Source organism: Somniosus microcephalus, chromosome 6, assembly GCF_052327205.1.
Source record: "Somniosus microcephalus isolate GS21.2 chromosome 6, FLI_Smic_1.0, whole genome shotgun sequence".
In the NCBI taxonomy this organism is placed as follows: Eukaryota; Metazoa; Chordata; class Chondrichthyes; order Squaliformes; family Somniosidae; genus Somniosus; species Somniosus microcephalus.
Window position 1 is genome coordinate 250,482,405 of NC_140992.1, and position 21,759 is coordinate 250,504,163.

The following is a 21,759-nucleotide window of genomic DNA, read 5'->3' on the forward strand; positions in this document are numbered from 1 at the left end:
CCAAAGAATTCAGGAAGTTCTTAAAAAACAATGGGGTTAAGCACTACACGTCCGCCCCATACCATCCCGCCACCAATGGATTAGCTGAAAGGTTTGTCCAGACCTTCAAGAAGGCCATAAAGGCCATGGGTAATGAAGACATAAATCTACAACATAAGGTAGATAACTTCTTGTTGGTGTACAGGAATGCAACACATGCGGTCACAAACCAAACTCCCGCCATGATGTTTTTCAATAGAAGACTAAGATGCCGGCTGGATTTGATCAAGCCAAACATCAGAAGGGACGTAGAGAACCGGCAATTTCAAGGCATGAATGAAAGGCCAACTAGAACCTTCCAGATAGGTCAACAAGTTTTGGCCCGGGACTACCGTACCGAGAAATGGCAGCCTGGAACTATTTGCACACGACTAGGACCGCTGATGTATACCGTGGACATTGGTGAAAGCATAATAAGGCGCCATGCTGACCAGATCATAGCGTCATCCGAAAAGGGACAACCTACACCACCACTGAAGGGTTCCTTGTACTGAAACCAAAATTCGAGGGGGAAGTGCAACGAGGACTTTCTGGAGGCCGAGCTGGTTGCAGTACTGGAAGTGCTTACAAGTGGAATAGACACTTCGCCATGCAGTCACAGAGCATAATTAAACCCAATGGCCTAGAAATTGTCTATAGCCCCGTTTGGGGCGCGAGCCTTGCCAGGGCACTAAAAGTAGCGCCCCGGAAGCATTCGCGGCCGCCCGCCAGAAAGGGGAGGGGCCTTGTTCAGCACGATCTGGGGCCCAGCTGGGCCCCAGAGGATCGCGAGTGCCGGCAAAAAAGCCCGGCACCGAGGAGAAGTGCTGGGCTATTGGAACGCAGCCGGCACTCTGCCGGTTTCAATTCGTGCCGGACCACTGAAGGTGCCGGACCATTGGGGTACCTGTACCCCCCTGCACTTTCTATACTCCTCTAGGACTTCCTCTGTTTTTAGTCCTTTGTATCTGCCTCCCTTTTTTTCCTAAACCATTCTTGTATATCCCTTGACATCCAGGGTTCCCTGGGCTTGTTAGTCCCACCCTTGATCTTTACGGGAACATGTTGGCGTTGTACTCTCTCTATTTCCTTTCTGAAAGACTCCCACTGCTCTGATGTGGATTTTCCTACAAGTAGCTTTGGCCAGATCCTGCCGTATCATATTAAAATCGGCCTTCCCCCAATTTAGAACCTTTATTTCCAGTCCATCTTTGTCCTTTTCCATGACTACCTTAAATCTCACCGAATTATGGTCACTGTCACCAAAATGCTCTCCTACTGACGCATCTACCACTTGCCCGGCTACATTCCCTAGAATTAGGTCCAGAACCGCCCCCTCTCTTGTAGGACTTTCTACATGCTGGCTCAAAAAGCTCTCCTGGATGCACTTTAAGAATTCCGCAACCTTTCACACTTTGACTATCCCAGTTAATATTGGGGAAGTTGAAATCCCCTACTATTATTACCCTATTATTTCTACACTTCTGAGATTTGCCTACATATCTGTTCCTCTATCTCCCCCTGACTGTTTGGGGGCCTATAGTACACTCCCAGCAAAGTGCTTGCCCCCTTTTTGTTTTTTTAAGTTCTACCCATATTATTACTTCCTATTTCAAATTGTTACAAAAACACTGACATTTTACATTTTTCTTTCTACTAATCAGCCAGGTGTTCGGATAAAAGTTCTATCCTGAACAGCCATGGATTATACAGCTTGATTGCAACACCTTTATCACATTTGGCATTGGAAATGCATTTCAGGGTGTGTACTAGTTTACAATGGCCCAGATTTTGTGGTAAAAATAATGGTGAGGAAATCAGGAAGTTGTTATCCGAGTTGCGCTGCTCCACCAGGAGCTGTGCTATCTTGCCGAGAGACTCGGCATTGAAATACATGGAAGGGTGTGAAATTGCTGTACCTGCACAATAGATACCCACGAAACATGCCAGAAAAAGTTACGGCCTGTCCATTCCAGTGTGAATATATTTTTAACGTGGAATAAGTTTTAATTACTGCCAAACTCTCTGGCACTAAAAATTAACTTTTACAAGTGTGGAGTCTCATTCCTTCAGATTTTAATTATTATTGGAGGAGATTTTAAAAAATTAAATACTTTTTAAAAAACTTTTTCTGATCTCTCAATCTCATATTTCTTTATTTCAATTTCTGGACATGATTTGGCATTGAATTAACTATTCTAACTGACACTTCCTGGTTCAGACTCTGCGCTGCTCATTAACAATTCTTCAATCTGATTGGTTAAGGAGATACACAGTTGCTTGCTCTGTTCACACTGATCCCAGATCCATGTAGACGGTGCCATGCTGAAATGTCAAATTTAAAATTTTTAATTTTTAAAAAACTTTTCCTTTCTGTTTCTTTTTTCTCTCTCTTAACCAATCTTTCTCTCCCTCTCTATTTCTCTTTCCGTACCTGATTTGACATTGAATTCACCCACTCGAATTTACACTTCCTTCTCAGTCCTTTGGCTGTTTATTTCTCAATCCTTCAATCTGATTGGTTAAGGAGATACTCTGTTGGTTTCCCTGTTCACTCAGGTCCCAGCTGCCATTTCCCTCGCTGCGCCATTATTAGCTCTCACTTTCAGCAACTTAGTGGGCAAAAATGTTTGGAGCTGAAGGGTGCAGGGGTAAGTCTAACTAACGGCAGATGCCATTAGATGCCCTGCTACAGTAAAATTTGGCTAAGTGGTTATGTGGGGAGGCAGTCAGCCATTGTTTGGTTGTTTTGTTTACTGATTGATCAGAAACTAAACTGGACAAGTTTTTTGACTAGTCCATCATGTTACTGAAATGTTAAGGCTAGCAAACCGACATACTCATATTAGACATTGTTAATAATTTCTGTTGCAGCCAGGCAGAGAGGAAATGACTCAGCAGTCAATCAAGAAACTGCTATTTATACCTCGAGTGGTAGAAATGATTAATATTCTGATTGCCTGACTATTGAGAGAGAAAATCTAAAATGAAATTGATTGTATTAGAGTTCCACTATGTGATGACAATGTTACTTTGTTCAAAAAGAATTGGTACATTCAGAATTGGGTCTGTATTCCTGTACATAATAAAAAAATGAAAATTGCAAATTATTGCAAAATATTTCTGAAATTACTTACGTAATGGTTTTTCTTTAAAATAGGAACTCTCCAGACTGTCCTCAGCTGTAGCCCTTAAACACAGAATAATATCCATCAGCTCTTTGCATTGCATGCTATATACGGAATCACAGTGCTATAAAACACGAGAGATCAACTGCATTACTACTAGGCCAGTAGAAGTTCTGTGTAAAATTCTGTCTCAAGTTCACAATCATTCATGTTGCAAAGTTAGGGAACCATCAACGGATTAAATCTTTTTGATGCAAAACGCAATCCAGCAAACAGAAATACAATTAAAGACTTTCTCAGCATTTAAGGTTGTGAAAGTACAGTGGGGTAAAGTTTTACAAATGAACTCTCCCTGAGCAGAGCTTCATGTGACAGGAACGCATTTAAGGAATTCGGGCGTGGAGGACAGAAAATTGTATGAGGTGCACTGACCTTCATCTGCCAATTCAACACAGACTAGAAATCAAAACTAACAATTAGTATTCTTCAGAAACCAAGAGGTGGTGGAACATCCACAATAGAATACACACAGATAGACTCAGGATGGATGGAGCAGGCTCGATGGGCCAGGTTGCATTTTATCACTCTGGACTTTATGCTCCAATGAGACAACTATCCCAATCTTCAGTTTTGGGCCTAAACTGGCCGAAAAAACTGCCTCTCAAGTCAGTTTTCTGCCAAAGGCCAGCTTTTTGGAATTGGCTCCCATCTCCACTGGTGGTATCCAGGAGACAGAAGAAAAGCTTACTTTTCAACAAAAAGCTGTAAAATAGATTAGATTATATTAAATAGAAAAAAAGTGAAGCTAAAACAAAAATTGAAACAAATAATGGGGTAAGAAGACGACAGAGTGAGGGGGAGTAAGTTTTTTTTAATTTCAACTTTAAAAAAAGTTTATTTTTGTAATGAAGAGTTATTACAGTAATAAAAATAATCAAAGGTCAGGAGCCACATTATTTCTCTAAAACTGACCATATACTACCAAAGTAATGCTACAGTAAAGCTCCCAATATTTGAGTAGGTTTATTACTGTAATATAAATGCTTGTTTCAACATCATGTAAGCTGAAAATTTAAAAAGGCCAAGCTAGCGAGCCTGGAATTTCCCTGGTGTGTCCAGCAGTGTAAGGGGTAAGAATCCTTTTAGACTAAGGGACACCATCCAGTATTACTACCAGATCTATGCTGGCTTTTATAGTGTAACCTTATTTTGCTGTACTCGCAACAAAGATAATGACGTGATACATGGAAGCACTAACTTCCCCATAGAAACTATTTCCATCAGAACGAAAATCGCTCACCATATATAAAACAACAGATGTTAAAATACCTCTTTTTGGGGTCATACATGAAGAGGAAGTTGAGGAGTCGGAGGCCTGCCTCTGACAGCCATGGAAACTTGTGCTTCAGGTTATTGTAAGGCTGTTTTCTCAGAGTGTACTGACCCACTAATGGCAGCTTGGAAAAACCCTAGATCACATCATAAATACAGGTAAATAGCTACTCGATAAAAATGGGAGTAGTATCAGAAACAGTGTGATAATATGAGTGAGACCACTTATTCAGGCGATTACTATTTCCAGCTGTTTCAAGACATAACATGTCACCAAATAGTTGCCACTTTTCTTCATTCAAAACTCACAAAATTAAGCAAAAAAAACCCATCGAACAAAAAGGCATCAATGAAAAGCTTGATAGACTTCAACATGTGGAAAGCTAATTTAAAAAGCTGTTAAAGAAACCCATCAGCTACATTCAAACTTGCTATTTTCAGCTCTTATAATGCTATAAAACTGTAGAAACTTAAAGCATAATAATTGCATGCAACTGCCACATTACTCCTCGACGATCACTAAAAATCATTAAAGGTACTTGTCCCCATTATAAATGGAACACCACCAAATGTGCTATCAGACCGAGATCCAGATAGAATTCTCTATCTGCAGAATAATTTGACACCTCCACAAACATGTTTTTATGTCTATCTATAATAGACCACAAAGATACATCTTCCAGTTTGTTTAATCAGGAGTAACTAGTTAGAAGTGATGGTCACTGGTACAAGAGAAGGATTTTGAATTGATGCCTGTATCTGAACCCATCTGGTCAACAAAGCATTGATTTTAGACTGGAGAAGGATTACTTAAAAGCTAACAAGATGAATTTACACTTCAAGTTTCTGAGTTTCCACACTCAAAGAGTCATGCCTTACAGTATTTATTACACCTTAATAAATGATATATTCGGTACTTGAATTAGGTAGCAGACCTCTGCTAAGTTCACACCATGACTTACTGGCCATATATTCTCATTAGGAGTTCCTAATAACTGAACAATCAGGTCAATCTGATGGATCTCAGAGCTTCCTGGAAGCAAAGGTTTGTGGGCCAGCAGCTCTGCAAGGATACAACCCACTGCCCTGTGAATAGCAAAAAGAACAGATTGTGAGAAAATCTGCAACAAGGTTTAGCAACAGAAAGAAAAGTGCTGAGAAAGGCCATGTAAATAAGATGCCTACCACATATCAATAGCTGTAGTCTGGGTCTTTGTTCCCAATAGTAATTCTGGTGCTCGGTACCTAACATGTAAGAATGCAAGATCCAATCAGGAATTCAAAGCCCCCAAACACAAAGGCCCGGAATTTGTGGTGGGTAATAACTGTTATTAACCCTTTGAAACTGACCGCAACTTCAGGATGTAGCGCATGGGCTTCCTAACGCGGAAATCTGAAGTGGTGGTCAGTCATTCACTACTCCGACACTGGCTGCACTATGCCCCCCCATAGCCGGCAATCAGTGTAATCAGGGAAATCAGCAAAACTGACGAAAACTTCAGCTTTTCCACGGTAATATCGCTGTTAAATACCCCATTAAAAGTTAGACCTTTTTGGATTAGGTGTAACTGGAGTTTTAACAGGATATTGACTACTAAAAAAATGTAATGGCCCTGAAAAACTAATTTTAATTTTGTGGAGTGTCAAATTTTTTACAAAGATTACAATTTTTAAGAAACTTGAAAAAAATTATTTTTTTAAAGTTTGTTCATATTTATTTCAGGTTTACCTTTTCCCCATGCGAGAGCCCCAATCTTTGTTTTGCTCTCTGTAACATTTTTAAAATGTCAGAATAAAAGGAGCTTCTTCGCTTTCTGGTTTCCTGTCTGTGAGAATTCTGCATTGCGATTGGCTGCTTAGACAGCTTGTTGACACCACTGCAGCACAATGCTCGGGATTCCCACTACACTGCACTGATGTCAACTGAACGTCAAAAAAGCCAAACTTCTTGCCACAGAGATCGCGAGATCTTTGGGGGAAGCTTTCTTCAGGGCCAGTGGCGAATGCCTTTGCTTCGCCGCTGACCACAAATTATGGGCCATAAAAGCAACCTCCGTTTTTAAATGTTGCACAAGTCAAAATACCCAGTATCATTGTTTTAAATAAAGTAACTTATCGGGCCTTGGGTTTTCAAAAATGAAGGCTATTGGAACATAGCAGGAGTTGCAATTATCAAAGTGGCAGATTTTTACAAGTCTGTAGTTTTCAAAAGACTTGAGAGATTGTCAGTTTCATCCCCATGACTTATTAATGAGTACTGATGTCATTGATATGAATAGGGACATTGCAGCCACATCATTATGTACAAGCACATTGGCTTTACAAATAAATAAGTTTGCAAGTTATGGATATCACTGCACAACAACGACAGGCCAAGAAAGCTTCAAAATCTTTAGAGAGATCCAGAAAGAGCTTTAACACTGATGGCAGCATCATGCGGGGTCTGAAAAGAGGCTGGGATTGGAGTGTTGAAAATACATGCATCTCTCGCCCCAGAGGTTGGAGTGTCACACATCGGTCAAGATATGACTGCACATTGCAAGGATGTATTGCGGCCCATTAGTAACTGGAAAGTGACCACATAGCATTAAAAATTAGGTCAGGTCTGTGGCTTTGTTGCTTCCTTTAGACAGTCAATGTGAACAAAAGTACCACAAAGCTGCAATAAATCCATCACAAAAAAACAACTGACTGAATGAGATTATTGTAAACTGGTTTAACTTGAACGTGTCTCAGAGGGCAATAAAATGAGCACAAAATGCTTTTAAAAGTCCTTTTTCACCTGAGAATCTGAGGGGGAATCAATATAGTGTGTTTCATAAAAGTTCCCTCCAATGTTTAAACAAATTTGCAATGCAACAGTCATATTGAGTTTTTGCATTGAGTCCTGGAGTCAATTCCAAACACGATCTGCAAATTTTTTGGACAATTTATGCAGCACAATTAATGGAGTCAGGACTTACCATAGTGTTACCACTTTTGGAGTCATGGGCTTCAGAGGCACTCCATATGCACGTGCCAGCCCAAAATCCGCTGCAATGAAGAATACATTTAAAAGGTTTAAAATAGGAAAGCTATGTAATGTACAATCAGTATAAGGCAAGAAAGAAAGAACTTGTATTTATAGAGCGCCTTCCACAACCTCAGGACACCCTAAAGCAATTACTTTTGACGTGTAGTCACTATTGTGGCAGCCAATACGTGTACAGCAAGGTCCCATAAACAGCAGTGAGATAAATGAACAGATAGTGTGTGGGTGCGGAATACTTATAAAGCAGGGAGGAAAATAGTGAAAAAAGAATTTACAAATTAAAAATTACATTAAAAGCTGCTGCTGAATTTACAATCCAAAGCACAGTCCATTATTAGTCTCTAAAAGGCCTACCTTAAATTTTTTTTAAAGTATAGAATTGATGAAAGATACTAGTGTGTAACTACAGCTGACTCGAGCAATTTTACAAGGCCAAAAGCTAATGACACCAATGAGAATAAAAAAAATAGGAGGTTACAAAGCTCACCTATCTTCACACACCCTTTATCGGTCATCAGCAAGTTGGACACCTTAAGGTCTCTGCAGAAAAGAAAAGCATTTATTACCAATCTGAAGCCATGTGTTTAAAAGCTAATTTGTTGGCCAGCTAGTTCCATGGTCATAATGTAACTATCTTAAATCACCCATGACATGCTTGTTGCGTTTGATGATTGATATACCGAGAGTAGGAAACAGCTGCTACAGGATCTACTTTTTGAAAAATCACAGAACGTCAAAATAACCCAGAATTTCCTGCATCAAATTCGCCAATATCTGTGTTCAGTTCTGTGCCAATCTTGTCGACAGGAACTTGCATCCAAATTTCCTGCAGAAATGTGCTCAAACATAATGGCCCAGAAATTCGGGTTGGGGGCTTCCCGCGGGTGCAAGCCCCCGACCTGCACTTACCTTGCGCGCCAGCAGTTGAGCTGTAGGGCCCCGTGGAATTCCGATCTGGGGCCTGGCCCAGCTGTCGGCGCGCAGTGCTTGCGTGTCCCAGGGGCGCAGTTAGTTTGATGCGTCCCCTGGGATCACGTGGGCCATGGGCAGCCAATCGGACTTATAAATACTACGGCCCCAAAATAGCAGTAAACCTTCAAATACATTTTTTTTTTTTTAAATCACACTTTTTAAATAGACTATAAATTACATTAAATAACTATTTTAAACAATAATTTAAAATTTTGAAAAAATTATTTTACATTATAATGGGGCTAAAAATAAACTTACCTTGCTTTAAAGTATTTAAAAATAATACACCTGTGGAAAAAATGTTTTAATTTTAATTAATTGACCACTTACCTTGTAAAAAGCAGGCCTTATGCCTGCTTTTTAAATTTCTAAATCCTAAAGACTTACCCTCCTGGAGAAACCTGTAAAAAAAACGTAAGTTCAAAGCGCACGCGCAGACTCCCCCGCGCACGCATTCGACCTCTGAACCCCTTTGTTCAGAGGAACGGAACTGCGCAGTGCATGCAGGAAACCAGCACTTCCATCGGGCCCATGCGTGAGTACCCCGTGCGTACTCACCCGTGGAGACCCGAATTTCTGGGCTATTATCTTACATTTTAGTTTCTATGTTCTAAATGGATGAAGAGAGCTTACATTTATGGTTGTTTTAGTCATGTCCTAATAAAATTGATCAAAACTACATCTGTATGCGAACATCTTCATTTGATTTTATGTTTCTTGAAATAATCAAATTTGCTAATAAATTAAACTTTGCTCAAATCCCACCATAGAAAACTGTAAAAACTGAATTCAGTAAATCGAGTAATTTGTGGGCCAGCACCAGAAACATAAACGTGGAAGCTGAAGGATTGTTGTAAAGATCCAATTGGATCTTTACGTGTGCTTCAGAGAATAATCCTGCCATCTCTGGTCTGACTGACACATGACTCCAGTCCCATTAAGTGGTTGACACTTTGGGCTCGAATTTCTAAGCCCCGAGGAGGTGGGTTTGGAGGCGGGAGTGGTGGGAAAATTGCAGAATCGGGGGGGGGGGCACAAACCCATCCCGCCTCCAAGCCAATGTCCCAGGAAGCGGGTATCCGATCTGTGCTGGGAGCCGCCTCCCCGAGGCGGGAAGGGGATTAGTGCCAATTAACTGCCTGTTAACAGGTAGTTAACAGGCAGTTTTTTGCCTAATCCCTATTTTTAGCCCTGAAGTGTGGGCTTCCTGATGGCTCGGAACCACGCCAAGTTAGTGAGGCGGGCCGTCGGTCTGAAGGGGTTGGAGGGGTCGAGATGTCCATTGTGCAGGTGAGTGATGGGTGCATGTGTGCAGGGGTAAGTGTGTGAGGTAAGTGTAAAGTGTTTTAATAAGTTTTACTTACCTTTACTTTCTCCTGCAGGCTTCCTTCCTACAGTTCTCGGGAGTCCCTCAGCTCACCGGCACAGAAAGCAGAATGGCCGCTGAACTGTCAAAAGCTGCAGCCTCTGCTTTCTGGTCTGGAGAGCTCTCTAACTGAGTCTGAGTAGAAGGACTCAAGTTAGAAGACAGATTGTCAGTGTTTGACAGATTCACAGAGCTGGCAAACGCTGATTTTTCATCTGTCAAAAGCTCTTGACAGATGAAATGTCAATCACTGACATCACCAGTAACCAAGTGTCCCTTAATTGGCGGGCTTAACAAGGTCAATCAAGGGAAAATAGCGTGGGTTGGCCACAAGTCGATGGAGGCGGGACGACAACCCAAAAAGTGGGAGTCCCGCCTCCAAAAGCTCCCCATTGACAAAATCCAGCCCTTTAACTTCGCACTTGTTAAGGTAACTTGTTAAGGTAAGGCCAGTGTTGAACACATCTGGAGATCAAATACAAGGCAAGAACCTTTAATTGTTGTGTTAAACTTATTCTATGTTCTTAAAGTCTAGGTCATCAGGTAGAAAGTGGTCAATGAACATTTAGGTTTGAATTTCACGTGCAAAGAGCAAGAGCAATTCAGTGTTGGAAAACTCCACATTCCAAGGTTTGATTATATTTCATCTTTAGGAAGCTGAAAGATAAAACAAACCAGTCCATTTGTGAAAGTTGGTGAGTGTAGTTCTCCAGCTTCAATCTATCAATGTTTCTTTCTTTATTTTCTTGCTGCATCCGATTTTTATGGACTATTGTAGCTCTTTCTTTTTCTACTCCTTGGTGTCAAAATGTTTTTTATATATGGTAGACTGACCAAATGTTTGAAATTACTGTTTCCAGTCACATAGAAACATAGAAGATAGGAGCAGGAGTAGGCCATTCGGCCCCTTGAGCCTGCTCCGCCATTCAATGCGACCATGGCTGATCATCCAAATTCAGTACCCTGTCCCTGCTTTCTCCCCATATCCCTTGAGCCCTTGTCACCTTACATCATTCTCTGTGTTAAAGGTAACTATAGCACTTACTTTTTCAATTCACTTACCTGTGAATAATGAAGTTTTCATGTAGATATCGCAGTCCCTTCAATAACTGCAGGATTATACATTTCACCTTAAGAAAAATGGAACCAGTCCAATAGTCAATGTATAAAATTTTAGAAAGCCAAAGGAATAGTGACTGAAAAGTGCTGTATAAAACTATCAGAATATAAAAGAACTAAAAGTGAGAATGCGGTGCTTCTTTTTGGGAATAAAATTACCAAGTTGGACTTTGAATTTCTTTTAACAAACTACTATAAGAGGACAGTTTTATGTTTACCTGAGCCTCTGAGAACGGTGACTGCATATTTTCCAAAAGACTGGCAAGGTCCTGTTCACAATATCCCATTACCAGGAAAATACTGTGGGAAAATAATTGAGATAGAAGTGACAACTTCATCTGTCTCTTAATTATCTTCATATACTATCTTAGTAGATGCATCACTTGATAATACAGGCCAATAGTGTAACAATACATTATCCCTAAGATGTGTTAACATTGTCAAGCTATTTAGTCAGCTCTCTAGGGTCAGAAGATGCAAAGATATTGAAAGCTTTCCTTGGGAATTTGAAAGAAAAATATTCAAAGAAAGCTAGAATACATCTTAATGACAGTGGCAATACTGACGCTCCCCAGTTGATTTTGTATCTAGACAATAGAGAAAATCATTCCTTTGCACTCGGAACAGAAATGTTTTGGTGTTTAATAAACAGAAGAATGTTACCAGCACAGGTAATATTCTTCATTAACAGACGCCATATGTAACTCTCCCACTGGAGGGGCAAATCGCCAGCCGAACCTCCCTCCTCTGCTGAAGCAGAAATCAGCGCCTGGAAACCTCCGCTTCCCTCCCCCCACCTCTCGCCCCCGCCTGCTCCAAGGCAATATTTGAACCAGGACGCTACCCACCCCACTGAGACAAAGTTTATTTTGCCTCTTCCTCCCTCCCCTGCCTTTTCTCTTTCCCCCTTTTCCTCTTCCCTTCTTGGTGTGGGTTAGGATAGTGAAGGAAAGTCCAGATCATTGTAGCCAGAGGAAGAACAGAGCAGCAACAAAAGAGACACAGTTACAATGTGGCATTCACTCATGTCCCAGAACGTTATTATTTAATCTTTTTTTAATTACTCAATGTATATGTAACTTCTACTGCTAGCAAGTGAAAGCTGGCTCAAGTCTCACATTGTGGGTCTGATTCTGTACATCTGTGAGGGAGGAAAGTGAGAAAGATTCTCCAAATCTACTGGTATTTAGTTTTGTATTTTAATGCTACAAATTCCTCATCAAAACATTTGTCCTCTTTGTCAGGGGATGGTACATGAAGTAGGAGAACCTCAAAGGGGGCACAATATTTTTCTTTTTTCTTTAAAAAGGAGGTCACATATCAACATGTTAACCTGACAACTTTTAAAGGTAATTGTACAAACTTCTGGCTAGTTTAAATCTTACTGATTGCAGATGAAAAGAAGACATGTCTGTGTTATGATTCAAATCACTGACCTGTCCAAGTGATTTCCTACCACTACTTCTTTTAGCTCCACAATATTCGGGTGGCGCAGTTTAAGGAGCAGATTAATCTCTCTCAAACTGCTGATGGGGATTCCTGCAAATGAACAAATGAAACATAGAAGCTTTACTTGCAGTGGATTTGATTTTATTGTACCCAGTTCTACTTGTGCTTATGCTTACATTACAAGAGTATTACATTATAACAGTGACAACACAAAAAATACTTAATTGGCTGTAAAGCGCTTTGGGACATCTGGAGGTCGTGAAAGGCGCTATTTAAATGCAAGTCATTTAAAAAAAAAAAATTTCATTGTACCCAGTTCTATTTGTGCTTATACTTATTTTCTGTTTCTTCCTATATGAGTGGGCCTGGAGGCTTGGATAGAGCTAATTTTAGTGCTGTTGCCTAATTGGTGGATAAATCCAAAATTAGAACACCAAGATCTGTTAATATCAGCAACTTGAGATTGTGGAAAACTGATTCAAAATTATATGTGGCCTCCAAGGCTTCATGACACACACCTATAAGGCCCAGAGAGAGAAAAAGCTTGGAAACTCCTATGTTAGTACACTGTTTTCATTATTACGTTTTAACCCACATTAGCATTCCAGTTTGCAGAGTGATGCCAACAAGCAATAGTGTTCGACGACTATATCATTAGTAATAGAATAATAATAGTGACTGCCATTTTAGGCTGCAAGTTATCATTTAAAGGACACGGACTACAGAAATGACCCAGGCGCTACAACACACGATCGATCATTTCCATAAACATCAGTTCACTACTATAACCCTTTGTGTGTTTGATATTTGCGTAATAATAGAATGTGATCTCAATTGTACTTTGGTACACACTCAAGTGCAACTAGAGGTTATTAGACTCTAGCAGCAGTTTCTTTCGTTGTTTTCACAACTTAAAAAATAAAAACAATATCAATTTTAAAATGACAAAAGTGACACTGTTTACACTTTTCCCCCCCCAAAACATTTTCTCATTGAAAAGAACCAGCTGCCTTGTGGCACCAATAGGAGCATTGTGTTAGCCGTGGCTCAGTGGGTCAGAAGGTTGTGAGTTCAAGCCCCACTCCAGAGACTTGAGCACAAAACTCTAGGCTGACACTCCGAGGCCCCGTCTGCTCTCTCAGGTGGATGTAAAAGATCCCATGGATCGAAGAGGAGCAGAGGAATTATCCTCGGTGTCCTAGCCAATATTTATCCCTCAAAGATTATCATTATTACATTGCAGTTTGTGGGAGCTTGCTGTGCGCAAATTGGTGGCCGTGTTTCCTACACATCAAAAAGTATGTGTAAAGAACTTTGGGACGTCCTGAGGTCATGAAAGGCACTATATAAATGCAAGTCTTTCTTATTTTTCTTTTGTAGATAACTGGAGTAACTGGTAAAATAAGCTCATCACATAAGACCAAAGTGGTTCAAAATATACACTCGGTGTGCAATCGATTTCAGACATTATTGTTAAAAGATTTTTTTTAAATGAATTCAGTTAACTAGAGCAAGTTGAACAAGCCATTGGTTTTAACTTTGATATTCCTGACTTACCATCCCTCTCTTTATCCATTCGAACCTTCTTAAGGGCAACAATTTCATCACTTTTTGTATCATGGGCTCGGTCTAAAGCAACATAAACAGTTAATGTAGAAACTACTACCTTGCAGCTTATCCATGATCAACACTAATAAGGTTAAATCATCATACTTGATCCCCCCCCAGTCTCTCTCTGTTCCCCCCCCCAGTCTCTCTCTGTTCCCCCCCCCAGTCTCTCTCTGTTCCCCCCCCCAGTCTCTCTCTGTTCCCCCCCCCCCCCCCAGTGACAGGGAGAGGGGGGGACACACAGGGGCAGGGAGACCAAGCGCCCCAAAATTGCCCTCGCAACGCGGGGCTCCCCAGCTAGTTACATATAAAGAGACATCTCAAAATGCTTTACATGGCAGTGGACACCCTGTGCGGGGGGTGAGGAGGAGAGAATGGAAGAGGATCAGGAAGGGGCAAAAGCATAGTGAAGAAAGAGAGTCTTAAAGAGATTCTTGAAGGCAAGTTAGGAGCTGGTGAGGTGGAGATGCTGAGGGAGGGGGTTCCAGAGGGCAGAGGAAAGGTAGCGTAAGAAGCAACCACCAATTGTCAAGTGGAGGGAGTGGGGAAGGAGAAGTCGGCTTGTGTCGGGGGACAGAAGGCGCACACAGTGAATAGGGCTGGAGGAGATTATGAAAGTAGTGTAGTGAGGTCACGGAGGCGTTTGAAATTGAAGATAGGAATCCTGTAATTGATTCTCTAAGGTAGGAGAGGCCGGTGGAGTTTGGCAAGTACAAGGGTGATGTGGATGCAAGTTTTTGTGTGGGTGAGGATATGGGCTGTAGCATTCTGGATGACTAGTAGTTTATGAATGGTAGAAGCGAGGCGGCCAACTAGAAGAGCATTGGAGAAGCGCAGTCGCAAGGCGAATAAGAGGTAGGGTGGAGGTGGGCAAGATTTGATGGAGGAAGCTGAGCTCAGGGTTGAATGATACCTCAAGGTTATGCACTTCTGGGCTAAGCTTGAGGTAACAGCTGAGAAGAGAGATGAAGTTGAAATCAGAGGTGTGCAAGTGTTTACAGAAGACAAAGAAGATAGCTTTGTTTTTGCCAACATTAAGCTGGAAGAAGTTTTGGCTCATCCAGGTCTAATGTTGGAGACAGTGGCAACAGCCATGGGATTGATTGAGGAGGTGACATCAGCATACATGTGAAATCTGGCCCATAGTTCTGCATAATGCAACATTAGCATGTAAATGATGAAGAGGTGGAGGCCAAGGATGAAACCCATGCAGATGCAGGAGGAGAAACCATTTGAAGCAATGTAATGTCCACAGTGGAACATGTAGGAAAGCAGTGCCATGGAGGTGGACTGTGGAGAAGAGACATTTGAGGAGGATGGAGTGGTCGACAATGATGAAGGCAGCAGACAGGTCAAGGACAGACAGTGCGCTGTGGTCACAGTCATGTATGATGTTGGTAACTTTTACAAGAGCAGGTCTGGTGCTGTGGGCAGGGCAGAAGCCTTAGTGAAGGGCTTTGAATTCTATTGTTCATACCTCGTATCAACATTGAATACTCCCAGGCCAGGTATAATACGAGTCAGATATGTAGTAAAGCTCCAATAATATGCTTAACCTCAACCTTAGAAGACCATTGCCAAATTGCACCAGTATGAACAAACTGATTCACACAACAACCATCCTTATGGGCTTTCTAGCCTACATTTGTCAGTCAGCATTATTTAACAATTACAGTACCACATTTATTTTAGCTGAAATTAAAATACCGATCGAAAAATCTAGATATCTGAATGACACCAATTTAGTCCGAATTTCTGTTCAACTGGATAGCTTTTGCCCTCTGATAAAAAATGTCTGTATTAAACTACTGATTTGAATTCTTTATTACTAAAATCGGTACACAGTTAAGCTAGATTCTGCAAACTGGAGGGAGTTTACGGTAGTCTGGCTAATATTTGTATCTCATGGCAAGGCGGAGACACATATAGTTCTGGATGCGGCCTGTGGGGGTGGTTGCTCTGGCTGCCTGCGTCTCTTCCGCGGCCTTGTCCAGGTGGCCCTGGAGAAGGAGTATGCGGTATCCGCTGGTACACTGGAGGCCTTCCGCAATCGGTGGGCACCACAGGGACTGGAGGGTGTGGTGGATAGTGCAGATAGAAACATAGAAGATAGGAGCAGGAGTAGGCCATTCGGCCCCTCGAGCCTGCTCCGCCATTCAATGCGATCATGGCTGATCATCCAAATTCAGTACCGGTCCCTGCCTTCTCCCCATACCCCTTGATCCCTTTAGCCTTAAGAAATATATCCAACTCCTTCTTGAATATATTTAATGTATTGGCCTCTACTGCCTTCTGTGGTAGAGAATTCCACAGGTTCACCACTCTCTGGGTGAAGAAATTCCTCCTCATTTCTGTCCTAAATGGCCTATCCCTTATCCTTAGACTGTGACCCCTGGTTCTGGACTCCCCGACCATCGGGAACATCCTTCCTGCATCTAGTCTGTCTAGTCCTGTTAGAATTTTATAAGTTTCAATGAGATCCCCTCTCATTCTTCTAAACTCCAGCGAGTACAAGCCCAATCGACCCAATCTCTCCTCATACGTCATTCCTGCCATCCCAGGTATCAGCCTAGTGAATCTTCGCTGAACCCCTTCCATGGCAAGAACATCCTTCCTCAGATAAGGCGACCAAAACTGCACACAATACTCAAGATGTGGTCTCACCAAGGCCCTGTATAACTGCAGCAAGACATCCTTGTTCCTGTACTCAAACCCTCTTGCTACGAAGGCCAACATACCATTTGCCTTCTTAACCGCCTGCTGCACCTGCATGCTTACCTTCAGCGACTGGTGCACAAGGACACCCAGGTCTCGTTGCACTTCCCCTTCTCCCAATCTATTGCCATTCAGATAATAATCTGCCTTCCTGTTTTTGACACCAAAGTGGATAACCTCACATTTATCCACATTATATTGCATCTGCCATGCTTTTGCCCAATCACCCAACCTGTCCAAATCATCCTGGAGTTTCTCGGCATCCTCCTCACAGCACACACGCCCACCCAGCTTTGTGTCATCTGCAAATTTGGAGATATTACATCTAGTTCCCTTGTCTAGATCATTAATATATATTGTGAATAGCTGGGGTCCAAGGACCGATCCCTGCGGTACCTCACTAGTCACTGCCTGCCACTCGGAAAAAGACCCGTTTATTCCAACTCTTTGCTTTGTCTGCCAACCAGTTCTCTATCCAAGTCAATACCTTGCCCCCAATCCCACGTGCCTTAACTTTACACGCTAATCTCTTATGCGGGATCTTATTGAAAGCCTTCTGAAAGTCCAAATACACCACATCCACTGGTTCTCCCTTATCTATTTTACCAGTTACAGCCTCAAAATTTTTTAAATAATATTATTTAAATCAGAAGTTTCCTTTGTTTTTGCTTAAGTTCTTTATTAGTTGAGCCCCTCTAAAAAGGGGGCATTTTTGTTAGTTTGTCTCCTTATAGTTTAATTAAGAAAAGGCATATAGTTCTGGAATTCCTTAGTATGTATGTTCTGGTTGGGAACCCAGATAGGTTGCCTGAATGAGTAGCGTAGCGATGGGGAATTAATATATATATATGCATGAGATATATATATGAGAGATATATATATATATATGATATATATATATTTTATGTGTATCTATCTATGTAATATATATGTGAGTGTGTGTGTGTGTACATAGAGAATATCAATTATATGTACAGGAGTTAAATTATTGATAAGATAACAGTGAGTTATACTGATCTTGTTATCCCAATAGAAAATGAGCTCATTTGTAAAGCAGCCAATTTATTTACCGAAGTTATTGTAAAAGTACAAGTTTAATTAGATGCTCCTCTTAAATTTAACCTTTGGGATAATCATGTAATGCAGAAACGTGTGAATTATCACATAATTGGGGAGAGAGAAATGTATAAAAAGTGTCCGACTGTAATGAGTATTTCGATTTGTAACGGTTTGATTGGCGTGAAATACTGAGCTCAGAACTGTAACGCATGAGTCCCCAGCCATGAGGTGTGGTTGTAAGTACTATCTTTTAAGTGTATGTTTATATACGATTGTATGTACTGTATGTTTAATATATCTATGAACACTTGACCTCAACATTTCAAGAACCTTACTGATTTTGAGGAATAGATAGAACATCTAAAATCATAAATAAAAACCATCCTCTAACACAAATATAAAAGTTTATTAAACTGGACTTACACACAATACCATATGTTCCTTCACCGATGCGATTTAACTTTACAAATTCTTTCACACTTCTGCCTCTTCCCAGCTGCAAAATAAAAACATACACAATCCATTTCACACAAATGAATTTCAGTCCAGGGAATTTGCATTATGGCTAGAAGTAACTTCTTCTATCTTAAAGATCCTTCCAGCAGCTAACAGACAAATTTAACCGCATGAAGCAGTTGTTCAGGTACCTCAAATCGCCCAGTTCCCCCAGAAGCCAATGATACTCCACAATCCCCAGTGAGAACTGGCCTCCTCAGATGTCCTCAACCCAAAAGACATAAACATATCACTGCTATGCACATAGCTCTCATTTCCACATTGAAATACTCCCCAAAAAGTCTAAGAGTGAAACCTAGACCACTAAACAAGAAGAATAATGGAGTAAATTTGTGAATAAACGATCATAACTGCTCCTTACAGCAAAGATGTAGGAATGCTAACTTGGGTACTGAATATAATCTTTAAGGTTCATGAATTCCACTCCTCCCTGTGAGTTCAATGCTGGAAAGGATACAACCAGACTTGCATGCTCCTACACATTTTTTGTTCCTGCCCCAGATCCAATTATTCTGGGCAGCGATCCAGGATATCACAAAGACTGACCAATAGAGACCCGACTGCTAGGCCTATTCCAGGATCCATAAACTAGCACAACTGTTATTGCTAGAAACAAAAGGATACACTTCTACTGCTATGGCAAAGCTGTACCCCCCCCCCCGCCCGCCCCACAAACATATACAATAAACAACGGCGAGGCAAATGCAAGTCAATGCATGATATATGGCCTCCGCCAGGAACTGGGAAAGTACTAAGCAGTTTGGACCCCCTTCCTGAAGGCCCACACAAATCCCCTTGACCAACATCACAACATATACTTCATATAAGGAGGGGCAAGCTTACCCCAGGCGAAAATAGAAACAAATTACCACTCTCTCTCAGGTGCAATAGTTAAATGTTTAACTGTTTTCTTGTTTGGAGCTGCAAAGACTGCTTTTCACAAATTAAAGATTTGCTTGTATAATGTCATATACTTTTTTCTATACTTTTTTTTATAGTAACCAACAATATCAATGCAATTGAAACTATGGATTTTTACATTTTCACTTTTATTTTGGCTGGAGTACTACACAAATTCGATGTTGCACAAACCGTACCAAATCCCCCCTCTGGCATATTTAACTGAGTATTAGAAATAACAGAGTGTATACAATCTCTAACTAACTAATCCATTAGAGAATAAATAGTATACTCTATTTCATATCCATGTATTTTTTCTCTTCCTAATCATTTCAAATATAAATCTAGAACAAAATACCTCCCCCAAACCTGCAACCGCTACCATCTAGAATGACAAAAGCGTGAATTCAGGGCCATTATTTATTCTCCTGAGGTGCATAACAGTGGGTGAACTTTCACCCAGTGAATTACATACAATACCTGCTGATTAATTTTCAATGCATGTTATTACCTAAAACATTCAATGAAGATTCCCCCACTGGCCATCTGATTAACTGAAAGATTATGAGGTGGAATTGCTCTGTGAGAATCATGTATTCATTATTCTAGTGGTTTGTAACAACCACATGACCACTGTTAGCAGTCATATGATTGGCATGGACCAGTCCCTGCTCTCCAGTCTGTGCCCAATGGGCATCGGAGCTCAAACCTAGATTCCTGGTTGTGCTTCCATTTCCCCTCGATGCCCAGTGCGGGGTTCCCATATCCCCTCAGGTAAAGCAAAACCATGGCTTATGCTGTCAGTCCGCACCGGAAGGTTAACTCCTCTGCTCTCCTCCCACGGATGCCGAGTGTTTGCAGCAGCGTCTGACTCTTGGTGTCCCGGATTTAGTCCTGCGCAGTAGTGTCAGCTGTGTCTCAGCGGGTATCATTTTCACCTCTGAGGTTGTGGGTTCAAGTCCCACTCCAGAGACTCGAGCACAAAAATCTAGGCTGACACTCCAGTGCAGTGCTGGATTGTCGGAGGTGCCGTCTTTCGGATGAGACGTTAAACCGAGGCCCTGTCTGCTCTCTCAGGTGGACTTAAAAGATCCCATGGCACTATTTTGAAGAAGAGCAGGGGAGTTATCCCCGGTGTCCTGGCCAATATTTATCCCTCAATCAACATAACAAAAACAGATTCAAAAGCAAGATACTGCAGATGTTGGAAATCTGAAATAAAAACAGAAAATGCTGGAAATACTCAGCAGGTCTGGCAGGATCTGTGGAGCATGAAACAGAGTTAACGTTTCAGGTCGCTGGCCTTTCGTCAGGACTGGAAAAAGTTAGAAGTGCAGGGAAAGGGGAGGAAAGAAAAAAAGGGAAGGTCTGTGATATGGTGGAAGGCAGGAGAGATTAAATGGCAAAGGTATGACTGTACAAAGCAAAAGGAGATGGTAATGGGAGAAGTAAAGAAACAAAAGATGAGTTTAGAAGGTGTAAATGGGAATGGCAGAATCATCAACAGCTGGCATGTGAAAAAATGGGGGCAGAGGTTATGGTCTGAAATTGTTGAACTCGATATGGAGTCCAGAAGACTGTAAAGTGCCTAATCAAAAAATAGGGTGCTTTTGCTCGAGCTTACTTTGAGCTTTGCTGGAACAGTGTAAGAGGCCGAGGTCAGAGTGGGCGTGGAACGGAAAATTAAAGTGACAGGTGATCGTAAGCTCGGGGTCACGTGGTCACCCAATCTGAGTCAACGAAAACAGATTACCCTCTTGAGCATCCCTGAATATTAATCACTCAACCATTGGTGAGCGCGCCTTCTGTTGCTGAGGCCCTGGAATTCCCTCCCTAAACCTCTCCGCCTCTCTCCTCCTTCAAGGCGCTCCTTAAAACCTACCTCTTTGACCAGGCTTTTGGTCACCTGCCCTAATTTTTCCTTATGCGGCTGGGTGTCAATTTTTCTTTTGTCTTACAATACTCCTGTGAAGCGCCTTGGAATGTTTTACTACCTTAATGGTGCTATATAAAGACAAGTTGTTGTTGGTGGTGCTGTTGTTTGTGGGAGCTTGCTGTGTGCAAATTGGCTGCTGCGTTTCCTACAATTACAATATACTGACTACACTTCAAAAAAAAGTGTACTTCATTGGCTGTAAAGCGCTGTGGGAGGTCGGGTGGTGGTGAAAGGCGCTATAGAAATGCAAGTCTTTGCCAGAACGTCCGCTGCACGGCCAGCGGTTCCACCGACTCCCGGTTAAACGGCAGCGACCGTCGAAGCGATGGAGCTTTACAGACGAGGGATTATTCCACTCCTCCCGGTTCCAGTCAGGTTATGGCCGACCACCCCACCTTGTCCTCCGGCGGCACACTGAAGGCCCCCTCGTATTTCAAAGATTTCAGCCGGATCAGATCCTGCTCCTCGTTGCAATCGCCCATGGTCTCGACAACCGGTCCCGGCGCCACGGTTGGCCAATTGCTTGCTTTCTCGGGGTTTACCGCTGTGATGGCCAACCATCGCCGCCTGGCGGCTAAAGTGCTTTATGGCGTCACCATTGGCAACGCGG

At 41.8% G+C, this 21,759-nt stretch overlaps 1 protein-coding gene across 4 annotated transcripts in view; it reads right to left on the bottom strand.

Moving 5' to 3' along the window:
• The window catches only part of cdk10 (cyclin dependent kinase 10), a 30,101-nt gene extending 8,342 nt beyond the window's left edge, over positions 1–21,759 (bottom strand). For 3 of the 4 annotated variants that reach the window (XM_085991742.1, XM_085991741.1, XM_085991740.1), the window contains exons 1-12: positions 21,545–21,759; positions 18,221–18,293; positions 13,973–14,044; positions 12,403–12,505; positions 11,185–11,266; positions 10,910–10,977; positions 7,997–8,049; positions 7,442–7,511; positions 5,664–5,723; positions 5,441–5,564; positions 4,476–4,615; positions 3,156–3,208 (exon numbers count right to left, since the gene is read on the bottom strand). In XM_085991742.1, coding sequence (XP_085847868.1) covers positions 3,156–3,208; positions 4,476–4,615; positions 5,441–5,564; positions 5,664–5,723; positions 7,442–7,511; positions 7,997–8,049; positions 10,910–10,977; positions 11,185–11,266; positions 12,403–12,505; positions 13,973–14,044; positions 18,221–18,293; positions 21,545–21,631 — 985 coding nt within the window. In that variant the 5' untranslated portion in view covers positions 21,632–21,759. The other variant, XM_085991743.1, reaches the window with a different exon arrangement.